Source organism: Phragmites australis, chromosome 9 (assembly GCF_958298935.1).
Source record: "Phragmites australis chromosome 9, lpPhrAust1.1, whole genome shotgun sequence".
NCBI lineage: Eukaryota > Viridiplantae > Streptophyta > Magnoliopsida > Poales > Poaceae > Phragmites > Phragmites australis.
In genome coordinates, this window is record NC_084929.1 from 4075008 (window position 1) to 4093481 (window position 18474).

The following is an 18474-nucleotide window of genomic DNA, read 5'->3' on the forward strand; positions in this document are numbered from 1 at the left end:
AAATACAAAAGCAGTCAACTTTGGGGAATTTTCATTTAAAATTTGTAAGAGATTTTTAGTTGGAACCAGTTAAAATGGGTTCTCTGTTATTTATTCTACGAGCACAAAAATTAATGTGATTTTAGAAATTTCAGAAGTTCACTTTTCGAATTTATAAAAGAGGGGAAAATGAATGATTTTTTGAAGCATTTGGCAACTTTTGCCTTCCCTCCTCCCACGACGTGCACAGGAGCCCAGGGATAGCGACGGACTTCACTCGCTACATTTGCCGACGCGATCGGGGAGGATAGCGTGTCTACAGAGTTAGCGATGCCGTTGCCGTAGCTGCTGGAGTGCGTTTTTTCACCATTCGAGCAAAAGTAGCGATGGCGTGCCGTTTGCCGTAGCTGCTGGAGTTGCTCTTACACGTGTATGCATCCCCTACACATGATGCGTGTGTACCAAACGTAGTGTACACCGATAATGTAGGGATATGCCTTGTCCACTTAATACGCATGTGTGTGCCTAACATAATTATGCGCATCTTTGTGTGCCTAACATAATTGGGTAACCAACATACCTAGTCACCTGAGCACAGCTCGGTTCTCAGGAACTGCTTATCTGTGTGTATGCCAAATTTCCTTGCCAAATGCATAGTCAACCATTCACATTTTGGTGTAAGAAACACAAGTCGTGAATCAACAATTTGAGGTCCGAACTCGTCTGATCAAAGATCTCAAAAAGGCTTCAGCCAACGAAATTATAGACTGTGCAAGTGCCATGGTAGTGGGAATAGGAACACCAAGCGCAACAGATTGAATAAAGATGCAAACTGAACCTCCAAGCAAAGAATGTCCAGCATTCTATCAACATAGATGAAGTAAATTCTCAATGGTAATCGCATGAGGAAATTTGCATTCTCTATATTATAATTCTCATTCGTTAATCTTGATAAGGAAGTGGTGTGTGTAAAATATAAATGCACGGAAACCGCGAGCACGGCTTCTCTCACACAACTCTTTCAAGAGTTCAGCCTATCTAACTAAAAACATAAGGGGAGAAAGATAAAAATAAAAAAGAAACAAAACTGAGATATTGCCAAGTTTCAGCCCTAACTAAAGCTCAGCAGAAGCAAAACTGTGGCTCAGATATGGAACTTATTGAGTTCAGAACTCACTGTTGCAGCGCTGTTCGGGTCTCTGTGCCCGTTATTCCTGTCAGGTTCTGGCTCACCTCTCTAGCTGGAGTCGAGCGGCTCTGGACAACGGGTCTTATTTGAGCTGCACTAGCAGTAGTATTCACCACATTTGGCCTCGCCGAGCAAACAGGAACAGCAGTTCTGACTGTAACAGGGGCGGCCAACCAAGGAGGCTGCTGCTGATATACTGAACCTGGTGAGTTTACAGGAACTGCAGTTCCAAATCTGGATGGAGCTTGTAAGCCGGAAGACCACAACTCTGGCAATGCAGGCAGACCAGTCTGAGGAGGATTATTTCTGTGGATAAGCTCACCATGCTGAACGGAGCTAGTATAATGCTTTCGCTGGATTGGACCGCATGGCGGAACTGAAGGACTAACCCAAGACTGTGATGACTTTGGCTGTTGTTCTTGGGGCTTCTTTGCCTCTGCCTGATTACTGCCCAAGGTTTCTTTATCTTCGTTTGGCTCCAATTTTTGTGATGATGCATGTGTGGTAGAGCTTGAGACGGTGAGAGGAGATTTATTTTCTTCCTCAGGGGAAGCACTACTCATAGTACAGTCTTCTTCCCTATTTTTTGGTGGTTCTTGAACCTTGCGTGTACGACCATATTCTGTTGTGCTAGAAGAATCTGAAGAAGTGTATTGAGAGAAGACGGCAGCATCAAGAAGCTTAACTGTTTCAGTACACTCTTGCCTTTTCCCATTATTTCTGTTCACAGTAGCAAGCAAAGGACTTCTTGGCATATACGAGACAGGGTAAGGTGGGAAGTACCGCGGGAGGGCAGGAGCAGCTTCAGGAAAACATGGAAGAAGACCTAAAGAATCCTGGTTAGCCAGAGAGGCAAATTGCCCTCGAGGTGGAGGGTACATGGAGAGCATAGCTGCTGTCGGTGGAAATCTTGTACTGCCCATAGTTGGTACCACTGAAAAGTGAGGTGTCGGCTGTGTTGCTTGCACACGATGCCACATATGGTACATTGCTTGCTCCGGTGGAATGCTAGGATAAGGCTGATTATGTAAATGCGATCGGTAGGATGACATATTTGGCTTAGGATAAGATCTCCGTGATGACGGACGGTTATTGCTTTGCTGTTTTTCCTTCTGATGTAGCATCTTGCCATCATTTGCCTGGTTCAAGCTTGCAAGAGCACGAGTAACTAAGACCTGTTCCTGCTCCTCATCATCCTGATCGGGTGGACAAGATGAGGATGACGGCTCACCTACTCGGGGCACTGTTAGCAACAATAAATCAAATAGTCAGGCAACAACACATGTGAAACCAATACAGTACAGTTAAATAGAAAATGTCACAAAGCACCATGGTTGGATTAGAGAAGGGACAGGCACATAAACTTTTGCAAAGATATGATGGTTTTTGCTCATAGTTCTTACAATCCATGAAACACTAGGAAATTATTCTTACCAAGCTGTTGCACAAGTGTGATGGCCCAATGCAGAATGAAATGGAAGGTACAACAGATGCAATGAATCATGCGTCATGAAACTGAAGGTGGTAATAAGTGACAAGATACCCACATTGCTTCAATTCGGACCAGGCAGCCATTGCAGCATTTTTTTGAGCTTGCTTCTTGGTCTTGCAAGGATTGCCAGTAAATGTCATTCCAGCCAACTCTACCGTGCATGTAAACACAGGCGTATGACCTGGCCCAGATCGAATAGTAGTGTACACGGGAAGTTTTAAACCAGCTCGATGAGCAGTTTCTTGAAGTAGATTCTTGTAGATCCCAGTTTCATCCTGTGGAGTAAACAGCATTAGCCCCTCATTTTCAACAGCACTCCACAGGAGGTTACAAATGCATGCGCCCATTACAAAATGTAAAGTAGGAAACATATTAAGCAGTAATAAGAACAAAGTTTGTTTATTGCCGAAACCAAATGCTGAAATCTAGCTGGCATGAATAGCATATATATTGATGTCCATGGGAGGAGAAAAAAAAATCAAACACATGCCACCCTTGTCATTCAACCACTTGAATCTGTTCTTACTGCAAGAGCAGGGAGCGAGGATAGGACAACTAGCAAGTCAACATCAGACATCATAAAAGATTGCACCCAACCAATCCAACATAAATAACACTTCTTCACTTTGACTTATGGCAGTAGGAATTGTCAAGAACAGTGAACATTTAATATACTCTGCCATAAGGAGTGTCTTAGATAGATCCAGAGTGCAGATGAAATTTATTGTTCTTTGACCTAAGGAAAACGCTGGCTTACGACTCCACATTCATGTCATTTCACAATTTCCATCCACAGAACAATTACTTCGAATTGTGCAACATTGTAGATGGAAAGCATAAAAGTGATATAGTAATATTCAGCAAGTGTGAATTGTCATATGAAGCGTAAGAAATTATTTGAAGAACTGGTATGGCATATACAAATGCCAGTCCTGCATGCTTAGCATTAAATATTTAGCATGGTACCAACAATACCAAATGGTTTTGATATGACTTATGCTGTGAAAATTTCTCTACATGACCACAATGGGGTTCCAATAGAACCTATCCATCTTCCATATTATAACTATGCCAAAAAAAAAAAAAACCCCAGCTTGGTTAGCGATTTGTTCCCTTGAGGAAGAATATATATAAACAGCAAGAATAAATAGCAAACGAGAATAGACCAGAAAAAAGCCCAAGGCGTCTGGTCCTTGTAAACTTTAAAAATCTGTTCTTTTTACCCTTGATTATAAATAAGCTGCAGAAACATGAGTTCCTAAAATCAAGAACTGATAATGTTTGTTTTTCACCTTCCAATGCCCTGAAGAAGAAATGAAAGAGAATCTCTAATGTGATGATTGGCCTTTTGGTGTGATGATTAGCATTATGGCAGAAAACCAAGCAAGGGTATTATTTAGCATATCCTACAATTAAAAGTCACAGTGTGATCTAAGGTAAGCAAGCTTCCAGGCTGTTAGTCAACTGATCTCTCTAGATAGCACATACAAAAGGAGATTCTCCATACAAGCAACATAAAATGATTTCCATATTATACTCCAAATGGGGATAAGTTTCCAGAGGCATCAACAAAACTAACCAGAACTTTTGCAGCCAGCGTCGATGAAGGCCCCCTCTTAGATAACTCGTTGAGTGCTACCTCAGCTGCCGCATGCTCTGCCTGCCGCAAAGTAGAACAAAATGCCGTGCTCTCAAACGTTTCTCCATTGAAATTAACTGTGGCCTTGAACCGGGGCGCATGATCTGGCCCCTCGCGGATGCACGCATAGGATGGTAAATTGAAGCAGCTCCTCTGAGCAAGCTCTTGGAGCTGATTCTTATACATGCCTGCACATCAAGCAGCAAATACCCATCCGGTTACTACATATACAACACATGTTGCATAAGGGGGGAAGATCATATCTTGCTCCATAAACAATATGAGCAAAAAACATCTAATGACACAAAGGAAGACATACCTCCAATACTGATGTGTTAACGTAGCTTCAGACTGAGCTGCTTTTGTCCATACTCTTTCAGCTCTTTATAAACCCTTTGTAGTTTGTATCCTCTTGCTGCAGCAGATAACAGGAAACAATAACTACTGCTGTACCCACTGTCCTGCAGAAGAGCAAAGTCTCGGATTAAAGTATAGCAATAAACCAAATGTTCGGGCTTGCAATTACAAGAATACGAAATGAGATCAATGCAGGCAAGTAGGAAGATCCTCTGCTGACGGCTCACCAGTAGCGGCGCAGTAGAGACAATAAAACAGGCTAAGGACAGCAGCAAGAACAACGGATTAGGAGGAAGCATCAATTTTTCTTATTATTTTGAAATAAATTGGGAAGCAACGATTCAGTTGGCCCAATCAATGCAGTGCCACAAGAAATCGAAGAAGCAGTCGGGACCCTAGGACGGACAAGCCCAGACGCCAAATTTCGCAACTAATCACCTAAAAAAATCCATGAGATGGTCTAAATAGTGAATCAGGTATTCCTAATTGGATAATCCCCAAATTGGCAAGCGAGCAACCCCATGGCCGATTTCGCGAAGGGACTCCTTTTCCAAACCTTGGCGGGGAACCAGAAACCCCACCTGCCGCACAGGCAAGATCGATCAAACCCCTCCAAGAACAAGAACCCGTCACCAGATCATGCCCAACCCCAAGAACTGAGACCACGAAATCCTCAAGGCAAGAAGACATAAACAGAGCAAGCCAAGTGACCAACCTGTGAACACCTTCCCGATTCGTTCTCCTCGACCTCTCCCTCCCCCTCCAGCTCTAACAGAAGCAATCAACAGCGGAGGAGAAACAGATTTCCTTTTTCCAGTAACGAAGATGATTTTCTTCCCCCGTAGGATTCGTGGGATCGAGGCGCGGGTAGCTGCGACGCTGCCTCTGCTTGCCTCCTCCTACCAACTGCCGCTGCGACCGCGAGGCGAGCTAACCTGAGCTAAGCTCGAAGCATTAAGGCGTAAGTAGCAGCAGCGGTGTTGCTTTCGGGAGCTATTTGTCTTCTTCTTTTCTTCTGATTATTATTTTCACCAGGATTGAGGGCCTTTTTGAAAGGAGATTACTATCTGAACCCCTTAGGATTCAGTACATATTCCAACTAAATCATAAAATCCTTAGGAGCTTTGTACTCTAAGGGCAACTTCAGCAGTGGAGTTATCCAGAGGTGAGGAAAACTGTAGCAGTACTATTTATTGAGGCTGATAGCGGGACCGGAAAGAGAAAAAGAGTAGTAGAAGGTAGGAAATAGGATAGCTGTTGGAGATTAAAAAAATAAAGGATGCTGTAATAGTGATAGATGATGCTGTAATAGTGTTTTTGAGGATGAAAATTTGAGGTAACTGCTGGAGATAGTCTAATGCGACGTTTGGTAACCGGGAAAAGAAGGATGGGATAGAGAAAAGAAATGAGTAGAGGGTTAACATATAAAGATGAAGGAGAAATGAATAGTTAAGATTGAATTTTGTTCTTATTTTAGTGGGATATTATTTTCCTTTCTCATTTGTCAAACGAGGCATAAAGAATCGGTTAACATCATTTGGGTTGACTAAGGTCGCAACTAGCTGTACAAAGAACCGACAAAGGAAAAAAAAAAGATGACAAGTTTTTTTATGGAAAGGATTATCAGAGCTGTGTTTGTATCTCTTCTTACTTTTTAGGTTTTTAGTTGTATTTCGTATGTTTCTACTCTTAATCGAGTAAAGCCACACTTTCGGGGGGCTTTTTGATTTCGCTAGTGTCATCTTTTTGCCACGTAAATCCGGATTGAGTAATTTCAAATGTGAAGCAAGTCTCCATTTCTTATTTCAAGTAAAATCCCTAGTATGTGAAAGAATAAAAAGATATTTTCGTTCTTGTGAAATAAGAAGCTCTCGTACCTTAATAAAAGGAAAATAAGAATTTTCCTTTAGGTATTTGATCAAATAGGATGGTCCCTTTCTAAAAAAGAAAAAGAAAATATCATTTGGGTTCCAAAAAAAATGTAAGTTTGGTTTCCTCAAAATGGAAAATATTAATTTGTAAAACCAATAAATTGCAGTAGACTCCAAAAAATCCTAAAAACTGAAAATTGCCAGGAACTCACGCGTTGTAGCAAAAATTTCCAGCGAAAATTTGAGCGCTACAGGCAATATGGTAAGCATGCTGGCCATTTCACAGAATCAAGGGCTGGCAAATGAATCAAGTTCAAGTGAGTTGGAATATGCTCAGTTCTACTGATTTTAAGATCAAGCGAACTCAATTAAAAACACAGTATTGGCAAAAATATTAGAGGTATAACTTTGTTAAGCTCAGAATGTTTCAGTATAGAGAAGATCACAACATTGGCAAAAACATATGTATACAAATGTAAAAAAATAAAAGCCAAACACAAAATACTATTGTGATGTCATATTTTTTCATAAAGTGAAATGTTATCTAGTTTATTTTGTCACAACCGTTAGACATAACTTAGTTTATGCACCCCAAGTAATATAAAAAAACGATACCTATTTAGCCCCTTGAATAAAACAAAATTATAATACAACCAGCATAATGTTTATATTGTACGGGAAGGACCTGTATTACAAAATGCAATATCTACTTGCCTCTTGTCTCCTCACCCCCGCAAACCAGAGCGCCACCAGAGAGAGGAGATCACTTGGATTATCATCTGATGGCGAAGAAGTAAGTCACCTTCCGCTTCGGGCTGTGTCGAATATCTAACTATAGCATATATATGTATAAGAGTACATCATATACAAAAAGTATATATAAAGTATATTCGGCAGCTCCAGATATTACAGAACCAAATCAGCGGTACCTGATACACCTGGAATCAAGAAAGTACATACCGAGAAGGATTAGATTGGTTACACAAACCAATACGATATGTATTCAAAATAGTTATATCTACTTAGACGTCAAGAAAAATAACTTCTTATCGACTACAGCTGGATATAAGTCGGTACCTCACCCGTATATAAGACAGAAAAGCTAAAGGAGGAGAACGATAACTACAACTAGACACGAACAAGGAACTACGAGCAACATGAAAGGTAACAACAGAGGAGTTACTCGACGACTTTAACCCTAGAATAGATTAGATCCAATCAACTCCCTGTAATAGTCTTAGCCACCTTGCTTATACTCAAGATCATCAATATAAGGCAGTAATACCCCCACAGGACGTAGGTGTCGGTGACACAGGAACCAGAGGTCCCCCAGTCTCGAGGCCAGATCAGTAGGTTGCCACGTGGCATCCTCCCGCGGGGATCATCTCCCCGAAGTGCGAGAAGACTAAGTCCCGGGAGAGGGTGCTCGGGGCCATGAACGGTGGTCCCTGAGTACCCGAGTTCCTCGATGACTCGAAGAGACCAAGTGCCGAGAAGAGAGTGCTCGAGGCTGCCAACAGTGGCCCCCGAGCACTCAAGTCCCCTGACGACCAGAAAAGCCGAGTACCGGGAAGGGGGTGCTCGGGGCTGTGAACAGTGGCCCCCGAGCACCCGAAAACCCAAAGGAAGTCAGTTCCGGGAGAGAGTGCTCGGGGTTGCGAGCAGTGGCCCCCGAGCACTCGGTTCCCTAAGGATCCGAACAGTCAGTTCCGGGAGAGAGTGCTCGGGGTCGTGAACAGTGACCCCCGAGCACTCGGTTCCCCAAGGACCAAGAAAGGGTATATCTGGGAGAGAGTACTCGGGGCTGTGAACAGTGACCCCCGAGCACTCAGTTCCCCGACGGTCTAAGAAGTCCTTCGTCAGTGGCCCCCATAGGGACCCAGTGGTGAGGTGTCAGCTGGTGAAAGGCCCGATGCCGCATTTAAGGGGGCACGTGGCCTGTCACTTCCAATTGCTCCTGCCACGCTCGTTGTCAGTCCCTGCCACGGCCTGGCAGGGAGACGTGGGGGCATTTAATGCACGGATCCTATCGCGGGACATCCAGCGCGTCTCGAGATAGCATCGCGAGGCCCGAGGCGCCCCGCCTGCCGCCCTGCTGTGTCAGGTGTACAAGACCGGGCGGGCACGCCGGGCTGCTCGGTGGCTGCCCGGTGGGCCCTCTCCGCGGCGCTCGTTGCAGAACGGCGTGATGACGAACAAGACCGGACTTCGTCACTTCACGCAGCAGGCCATGATGGTTGCTTTCCATTTATAGCGCATTGGAACTCGCGCCCTCCCTTTCTGGGCACGCTACTGCCCGACGAGTATTTAAGGCCGGGCGGGCTCCCCGGCAAAGAGGATGACAGACGATTCTGAGGAGATCCCAAGACCCCGGTTAACACGGAGCAACCGCCAGAACAAGCTGAATCACAGAAGCTCAGATCACCGAAGAACAAGGAACCCGAGGTTCTAGGATAGATAAATATTCTTGTAACCAGCAAACATCTTTGAGAGACATTCTCAGAGTATTTATAGCACACACAGGAGTAGGGTATTACGCTCAGTGCGGCCCAAACATGTCTAAAAAACCTCCTGCACATTTACTACTTCTGCATCCGATCCTTCCATTCTAGCTGCTATCGCATTTACGCTCATTTATTTCACCAGCAAAACAGATTCAGAATCATCCCCCGACCGAATCTCAAAGAGGTCCTTTCGGATCCCTGCTTGAGGAGTTCACTCTCCGACAGTAGGGTATTACTCCAATCGGAGGCTCGAACCTGTATACATCGTTTTGTCTCTCTTCGTGATTAATCCCTACTCTCGAAGGTACCCAGTCAATTTACGAACATATTGTCAGGAACTAATCTTCGACACGGTACAAGACCGACGAGTACTACCGAAAGTAAATTCTATATGACTCTGTACAGAAAGATTCTCATATGATCATATCCACGCTATTTATCTCGTGATATAATACTTAAACTAAAGAGGAGAGAGAATAAACACGTATTATCACAGAGTCTTTAGTACAACAAATTCTTATAAAAATTGCTTCCAGCACTGCTGTGCCTATGGCGGGAGAGCGGCGTCATCTTCGACTGCATCTGGCAGCACGGGGGCAGTGCCTCGTGCGGTGCATCGTCGGAGAGGCGTGGGACGGAGGAGTGCAAGAGTACCCCCGCCACAGCCAGTTCAAGCTCAACAAGGAGCATTAGAGATGAGTTTTCCTAGGATTCTGGGGCTTTTGGCACATCACGGGGTTTCCTAGAAATCGCGCTTGAAAAGGTTTCTTCTTGGTCTTGGTGAGTTCCTGGGATTTTGGTCGCATAAAGTGGCATGCCTTAAGCCATGAGATGAAGTCAATTGTTGTTCTGAGTTTCATGTATGCATTGAATATCCTAGTGAAATAAATATGGTGGATCTCTGGGTGTGTATGGTAGGATTATGATTTTTTATTTTTCATATTCCCGATTCAATTTCTTCGTATAACTGATTCTCTGGTGAATCAAAATAACTTTATGCCATCGTTTGGCTGGTTTATTGGATTCTGGTTCCTACAAGAATGTACTCAGGTTGGGGGAGTGTATTCAAGTGAGAAATGCCATTTTAGGTTATTTTCTTTGTGGATTCTCCTAGTACAGGAAAAAAACATTATTGTAGCTTCTTGCAGGAATTAGAAACCAAACTGCCTGTTTGGCATGGTTTTTCGGTTTATAGAGAGAAATCCCTGCCAAACGCACGCTTCCAAAAAACGTACATGAGTTTAGCGCACACAGCATGCATATGTGCTAACCTGTTTATAACCATTGAATCGTTGCCTCGGGGCAAAGTCCTACATTAGTTTGTAACCAATTTACTACATTCTCACTAAATAGAAAACTTAGAAATGTGTAATATTTGGTTGTTCTAGAAAAATTCTCTCTGGAATATCTACGTTCTACTTTCTAATTCTTATCCTAAAGAGTTACTGCGAAAATAACTGAGATTTTCTCTTGAATTTTCAAACGTTTAGCACTGAAATGGGTGCTCGTATATTTATGCGCAAGGCCCTTTAGGTGACCCAAACATCAGAAAACGGTATAACAAATTCCTGACCATTTCCGTAGGCGATAATTTGCCCGTCAGTTTGGAGAAGTGTAGGAATTGGTATTAGCATCGGAAAGTTGTCTCGGAATCAGCTGTGCTATTTTTATTTTTCAGACCGTTTGGTCTGTTCTTCGAAATTATCAGAAATTTATCATAGGAAATTCAAATAAGCCCACAGAGCTAAAAGCCGTGCAGTACCTCATCGGAAAGTTGTCTCGGAATCAGCTGTGCTAGTTTCATTTTTCAGACCATTTTGTCTATTCTCCAAAATTATCAGGAATTTATCATAGGAAATTCCAACAAGACACAGAGCTAAAAGCCGTACAGTACGTCAGAAGATCCTGTCCCCATTAGTCGTCCCCTCCACACTATACGGCTTCTGCTTCTCCTTCCTCTCTGAAGCCGCACAGCCATTGTCTACAAATCGTAATTTATAACGCTATCAAATTCAGTATTTCTTTTATTTTCTGCAGGCACGTAAAGGAAATGTGGATGCCAAATAACTCCTCAAGGAAGGAGCAGCACACCGCGTGTCAACGTACAATCTGCAGGCTTCAGGGCATTTCTGTCCAAGGATCCAAACACTTGCTTCTGTACCACAGTATGGATCTCAACAGGGCTTTTCCTTTGCAAGGGTACACATCTGATTCCACTAAAACCAGCCGCATCTATGATAGACCTGGCAGTATCAGGGTACATACATGTACCCAGGTGTTATTTAATCCCAAACTGTGGAACAAGATCTGGATGGATAGATACAAGCAGAGCATGATGGCTCTCAGGTCACAGCCAGAGACAGATCAAGAATTCAGAACTCAGGACTGGGATCAGAAGCTAGAATGCTAGATACTACTTATGTTCAGCCCTCAAGCTAATGCATCATATGTGGCTTCATATGTGATTATATACAATGAATGCTAGGGATAAACACGCAACTTGTGCTTCTCTAGTGATAAATTTTAAGTTTGGCTTGAGAGAAACATCTTATAGAACTCAATTGAATTGAACCCCACAACAGAATCAGAAAAGCACACTTGAGCTGTAAATCACCTCGGCACCACAGGAGGATACCCAGTGAAGTAGTTTTCCCGAATCTGAGAAATACCACGTAAAATGAAGAGACGCTATCAGTGTTCAGTTGTGGGTATACACAATACTAGGGAAAACACACGAGAATGGATTGAAAACCCAACCATTGGCTACAATCCTTAATAATTTGATATGACGCTATCAATGTTCAGTATCCTCAGCTGACCCATCATACATGGGTTCATATGTGAGTATGCACAATACTAGGGAAAAACACACATTGTGCTTCCCTAGTGATAAAATTCAAGTATGGCTTGAGAAAAACATCTTACAGAACTCAATTGAATTGGACCCACAACAGAATCAGGACACATTCTAGCTCTAAATCACCCCAGCACCACAGGAGGATACCCAGTGAAGTAGTTTTCCCGAATCTGAGAAATACCACGTAAAATGAAGAGACAGACAGGGACAAGCTTGAGTTATTCCGCATTCACAACAAGTTGAAGCAACAACCCATGATCAGAGAGGGGAGGTCAAAAAAGTAGAGGCTCCGGTACAGTTGTTCCGATAGTACGGTACATTGCAAGATTGAAATGATCCCATATTTTTATACATGAAAAGAACTAAACACGCTAAGAAAACAGACCCAAGTTTTCTCAAGACGCTATCTAGTAGTTTCTGTAACTCGTGGAGGCTCCTACAGTTATTAACACCTGAAAAGGGTCCCGAGTCTTGTCCTAAACTTGCAAACAGTTTTACAGCTGAGCAGAGATTATGATAGGATCAGCCAAGCCACCAACCAGCCTTTCTACTTCAAGGAGACAATCCATTGTTATGCTAGGAAGGTGTTGAAGGTACTAATTGAGATTGAAAACAAATACCTCCATCATAACTTCAGTTACCGTAGGCCATCCCCCTAAACAATCTGGACATAGGCTGGTGTATCAGACCTTGGACCTGCAATTGTCCGATAGACATACAATGTCTCGACAGGGCTTTCATCTGTAAGTGAATCCAAGGGGCATGCCCGTCGAGGATCATTCATGACCTCCACATTGAGGCGGGGCATCTTGCGTGCAAGCTGTTGGCATGGACCCAAGGTCAGTGAGCACGACGACATCCAAAGGGATCGCATTGTCTCCAGCTTGGCAGCATTTGCCAGCAAGGGCTTATCACCAAATGGGCAGTCCCTGATCTCCAGCTTCTTCAAGCTCTTGCAGCCCGAAAGGATGTAATGAAGGCCCAAGTCGCTATTCCCAGCAAAGGCGATTGAGAGCATCTCAAGACGATTAGCATGTGCCCCGATGGATTTAAATACACGGTCTGTGAGAAGGCCTGAGACAGAGAGCCGCCTAAGGCCCTTGCATGATTCCACAATGGCACTGAAACCTGCATCAAGAGGCTGGTGCGTGATGTAATCTGGGGTGTGAGGCTCAATTATGCATAGGCGGAAGCAGGTGAAGTTGGGCCGGTTCTTTGCGATGGTAATAAGGGCCTCATTGGTCATCCGTCTGCAGAAGTAGAGGACTGACTCCAACATTGGGCAACTGGCAGAAACATCAACAAGGCCTCTTTCAGTCAATGAAACTTGCTCAGCTGCATCAAAAGGAGCAGAAGGGAAGACCCTCAACTCCTGCAGTTTATTGCAAGATGATGCCACCACAGCTAGACCATGGTCCTCAATTAAGTCCATCACCTGAAAAATTGCAGGTTTAACTTTAGAAAAGAATCTTCGAGAATTTGAGTGCTGCTCTAAAACAAACAAAAACAATTTATCTAGTAGCATTCTGACAATGAATTGAATCACTATATAAAGTCTTCTATGGCATACTAATTACTGAGTTCTGTCAAAACTCAAAACAAGGTTCATATTTCCCAAAAAGGTAAAAAGCAATAAGTCCAATGAATTCATATGATGCACCAGACATACAATGCCGTGCTATGCACCCTGAATAAAACAGTGATGCTTACTGCACTAAAAAGCATATGCACGGGATCTAACACCATAAAAAATTAAAATGACATTTATGCAGGTAAGTTCATTTTCTAGAAATCAAGTGTTCATACCGATATGCATGTGAGAGTACTTTAAAGGTAAATTTCAAAACCAAAACAGAGGTCGGTTCTTAGTTCAGTAAAAAAATGAGGACAACAGCTGCATACCCATAATAGTTGCAAGTTTTTGCATCTGCTAATGAATTTTATCAGCTCAGGGCCTCGCACAGTAGCATAACTCAGATTAAGTGATGTGAGGCCCTCACATACACAATAAAATGCTGGCAGGTACTCTGGAACAGCATCCCAAGCTCCAGAAAGCCTTCTTAGGCTTTTACAACCAGCACATGCTGCTTCAAGTTTTGCAAAGAGATCTGGATGGTAGTCAGCAGAGAACCTTCCTGTTCCAAGCTCTACAATCTGAGGAGCCTTACGAACGAGGCTAGCAAGCTTGTCAAGAGGGATAGCATTATTGAGCTTGAGTGTTTTGAGGTTGCGACATCTGGTTACTAGTCGCTCAAGTACAGTGATATTGACATCCCCCTCTAAGCATGAAAAATTTAGAGTTACCAAAGAAGTGAAAGATTCTGGAAAGAGACTGAGCCAATGAATAGAACAATCTTCAATCTCATTCTCCTGCAGGTCAAGTTCTCTTAGATTTCTGCAAGGAGAATATACAAAAAATAGGAGTTAAATAGGTGCTTAGTCATATCGCGAAAGAACAATAAAAAGTGGAACAAGGGCAGCCAATAACCAACGGTGTCACCACTTTCAAAGAAGCATGGAGATTTGTGAGGGAAAATCACTCAAGGAACTACAGGTATACTTGACTACTGCATGCAAAAGTCCTGACAAAACAACTATTTACAGAAACTAGCACATTATCATTAACTAAGCATTTGCTGTTCATTTTTATTTGTCAGTCCAGTTACATAAATATAGCGTTAAAAACTTAATTCCTGAACTTCAACATTACAAACTACATACATTTCAATCACATGACTAAAGGACATGCTAATTTGCTATTGTTTGGTACGACTTAAAGCTGCACGACGATAGTTCAGAACTACTGCAGCCTGCAGGAGGATAGTTCAGAAAAATCAATTTCCATCATGTCACGGTCATGAAAAATCATCAATGTATTATATACTCGCAGAAAGAATATAAAGCAATGAACGAAGTCACAGTTCAGAGATTAGAATTACATTTTCCATAAGTTCAGGAAGACTCCCGTGTAGGTATTAAACCTAAATAAAGGAAAACAATAGCAGTGATTCCGATAAAGTAGCTCACTAAGACTTTCCAATATTCAATCACCCAAAAGGCATGAAGAAGGGCAACACGTAAAACATACTTTCTGTTAATGCGAACAACCTTTCTACTCTAAAGCCAAAAAAGGAGATAACAACAGCTAAAATTCTAGATTGCATATACACGGGGCATCTTGCTTTTCTAACATATCATGCAGATGTCTAGGATAAGCTAGAAACATTAAACTTGCTACTTCCATTATTTTAGATTGCACTCATGTAGAAATAATATCTAGCATCTTGTCAACATGGAACCATCCAGAAGCAAGTGCATCAAATTAGTAACTAAGGTGCTTTCCAGGAACAACCAGCATAAAGCAGAATTCCTCAAGTTATTATGGCTTTCCAAACAAAAAGGTTTATTTCACAACCACTGCAGCACCCACACCATTCTTTCAGAATTAATTCAGACATACCTGATAACAATCAACAGATGTAAACCAGGCCGCAGCAACAGCAAAGGTAGTGACTTCACAAAACAAGGAAACCAAAATGACTTGACATGGAAAAGGCAAGAGTACTAATTAGTGTGATCTTTAGGCAACAACATCAAGCTTTTAACCAGCGCGTGGCATTAAGCTCAGTAACATCAACACATAACCTAAGGCGTCTATGAGTTTCAGATTAGAAAATGAAGGTTATCAGTTTTTAGTTGGCCCAAACAGGCCTTGCTTAGATCTCCATGGTTTGTACATAACCTAGACTGGGGTCCCACAACATTAGACAACTAACTACTCTGAAACCACAATGTGAGTGAGCAATACAAGAAAAATCCAAACTAGAAAAGTCTGGTTCATTGATGTTAACTAACAACTGTATCCAGTCATAGACTTGAGTACCATATCATTTCAATTCACATTATCAAATTTCTAGTATAAAAAAGGTGTATTTACAGTAATAGTCACAACAATCTATGTTATCCAGGATCAATCCATCCTCACTTCTGTTATTATGGACTCATACAATTACAAAAATTATATTTCATTATGTCAAAACCTCTTCTGTGTCCGCACAAGGCACCAATGTATCAGAGATCCAATCAAAGCTCACTATCAGGTCATCAGAGATCAAGTGTTTCTTATCAACTGAGAAAACAATATGAATGATGTTCATATGGCACATTAAGGATCAAACTAATTAATCAGCTTAGGTGTCAGATTCTTCAAGCTCCTTTTCTGAAAAGTAGGGCTTCAGTAAGATCCTAATTCTTTTTCCGAGAGAGATACAGAAAATTCTTCCTAAGTAATTTTTGTTGTGTGCAATTCAAATTTAACAATTACTACTAAAGTAGAGTAAATTTGGTTCTTCTTATTGGTCCGTTAGATGCAAACATTATCAATGTAGGAGAAAATGTGACATCCTCCCACCTAAAGCAAGATAACAGCTATTAGAATCTTAAGCACAAAAAGGGAGAGGAACAAATGGGAATCTAGATGTCCAGAGCATGCTAAAAGACCCGACTATTTGAATCTAGAAGCTTATATCAGGACGGGAACTCACTTGAATCTCAAGCATAAATGAAAAGCAGACAGTTCAAGTCAGATCTAGAGCCTCATGAGGTGTTTGGGGGGGGGGGGATACAATTGTTTAATTAAAGGTGCACCTAGTTGGTTCTAATCTTGAAACAAACCTATTTTGGTGGAAAGATGAAGGTAGACATCCATGATTGCCAAGCAGATAGAAATGTTTAGGTAAAAGAGGTGAAGGATAAACTTTGTTACAAACTAGTTCATGTAAGACATATGATCAAAGGATTATCAACTTCGGACATATTATCAATTGACCAACTTTAGGAGATATAATCAAGTTTCCCAAATGTTATTCTGTCAAACCCACAGATCCGTGCAAGAAAGCAAGAAAGATCACACATCCACAGAGTCACGGACCAATCACTCAAAATCACAGGAGAATCCTAATTCAAGCTTCCCAAGAACAAAATAAAAGCTTACTGCGGAATCCTAGCTTGTAAAGGTCAACTTTTGAAGGTGACATGAGCATCTCAAAAAAAATAATTCTTCCAGTACAGATCACTTCTTTGACACTAACACGCAAGCATCCCAAATAGCACACAAGTCTTCACCTTGGGACAAACCCTAAAACAACTCCAGATCACAATAGAACAAAATGAAGTATCACCTTTTCAGAGTAAACACCAAAAATAGATCAAATCTTAACTGGAGCTTAGCTCTACTCACAGAGACTACTCGATGAAGCACAAGAAAAGTTCAGATGTTCAGCTAAAAAAAGTTCTGATGTTTAGCTCGAAATCATCAAAGCCAGATCCTCTTTAAGAAGGAAGCGTAGTTCATTCATTTACTCCCAACCAGAACTACTTTAGATCACCAAAAAAAAACGCAATAAGAACGCAAATGACACCAAAAAATCTCGCATCTTAGCTAAATGGAAAAAGTAAGAGCTTTTCGTCAAAGATTCCTCTTAAGTTTCCGAAGAGCAACTCCCAGAAAGCTCAAATCTTCACGCAAAGGAAACCAAGAACCACGCAAAGCTTCCATTTTTAGCTCAAATCTGGACCAGACGCGGCGCCTCACCTACAGCCGGCGGCAATGGCGGCGAGCCCGGCAGTGCTGAAGCCCTCGCAGGAGACGAGGCGCAGCACCTGGAAGTTCCTGAAGGAAGCCGCGATCATCTCGAGGCATTCGTCGGTGACGACCATGCGCTTGAAGCTAAGCTCCTCGAGCAGCGGCCACCCATCGGCGGCGGCGGCGACCCAGGGCTCGGCCGCGGCGCCCCACGCGGGCGGGACGAGTCCGAAGTCCGCGAAGTGAGGCTTGCCCTTGACCTCGGCGGCGCGGACCGCTGGGAACCTCTCGACCGCGTCCCGTGGCGCGGCGGCGTAGCAATTGGCGACGATGAGGCGTCGGCGGGACCGGCGCTCGGCGCGGAGCCAGGAGTGGCAGGAGCCCGCGACGGCGCCCCGGTCGGACGCGGAGGGGAGGAAGGAGAAGGCGTGCTCCCAGACCTCGTCGGGGAGCGCGTGCCACGGCGGCGCGGCGGCGGCGGGAGCCGCGCGCGAGCCGCCACGGCCCATGGGGGCGGCGGGAGCCGTCGGATCGGGCTACCTGACGGCTGGGATTGGCTGGGGGAGCGCTCGGGGAGGTGGCGGCGGTAGGTCTCTCGCTGGGGAGAGCATCTGGAGCTGGACCTGGAATGGAGAGCTAGCCGCAGCTAGGGAGGGACTGGTCTTCTCTTCTGCCCTCTCTCTCCACTTCTCTTTTCACTAGTCTTTCCTTTCTCTCTTCTTCTCTTATTATTTATTTTTTCTTTTTAGAGAGAGAAAGAAAGGATTGTTTTTCTTTTTAGGTTTGTGACGTTTTAGGTAGGATTTAGGGCCATGCTTCTTTTTATATTTATCTATTAACTGTCAATATTGAAATCTTATAACACTTTTTTTTTTCTTTTCAAAACTAGAGTTCTCGGTATCGTTTTCAACGTTAGACCATCTTTAACAGCTATCTTAAATTTTTATCTAAAAATACTATTACAGCATACTCTATTACTATTATAGCGTCTCTTATTTTTTC

The 18474-nt window shown here is 42.9% G+C and overlaps 2 protein-coding genes across 5 annotated transcripts; both read right to left on the minus strand.

Moving 5' to 3' along the window:
• Positions 1-882: 882 nt before the first annotated feature.
• LOC133928454 (double-stranded RNA-binding protein 2-like) lies at positions 883-5616 on the minus strand. 2 transcript variants are annotated; one of them, XM_062374786.1, is made up of 5 exons: positions 5372-5616; positions 4619-4755; positions 4240-4487; positions 2716-2935; positions 883-2411 (listed from the first exon to the last, which is right to left on the minus strand). In XM_062374786.1, the coding sequence occupies exons 3-5, from the start codon at positions 4483-4485 to the stop codon at positions 1153-1155; spliced, it is 1725 nt and encodes a 574-aa protein (XP_062230770.1). In that variant the 5' UTR covers positions 4486-4487; positions 4619-4755; positions 5372-5616; the 3' UTR covers positions 883-1152. The 2 variants fall into 2 exon arrangements, with proteins under 2 accessions (XP_062230770.1, XP_062230769.1); XM_062374785.1 differs by having other exon boundaries at positions 4619-4760.
• Positions 5617-11335: 5719 nt separating this feature from the next.
• On the minus strand, positions 11336-18194 carry LOC133928455 (transport inhibitor response 1-like protein Os05g0150500). Of its 3 annotated transcripts, none has more exons than XM_062374789.1 (4): positions 17482-18194; positions 13791-14283; positions 12509-13323; positions 11336-11689 (listed from the first exon to the last, which is right to left on the minus strand). In XM_062374789.1, exons 1-3 carry the CDS (start codon positions 17979-17981, stop codon positions 12544-12546), a joined length of 1773 nt encoding a protein of 590 aa, XP_062230773.1. In that variant the 5' UTR covers positions 17982-18194; the 3' UTR covers positions 11336-11689; positions 12509-12543. The 3 variants fall into 3 exon arrangements, with proteins under 3 accessions (XP_062230773.1, XP_062230774.1, XP_062230771.1); XM_062374790.1 differs by lacking the exon at positions 11336-11689 and adding an exon at positions 11776-12058; XM_062374787.1 differs by lacking the exon at positions 11336-11689 and having other exon boundaries at positions 12085-13323.
• Between the last annotated feature and the right edge of the window lie 280 nt (positions 18195-18474).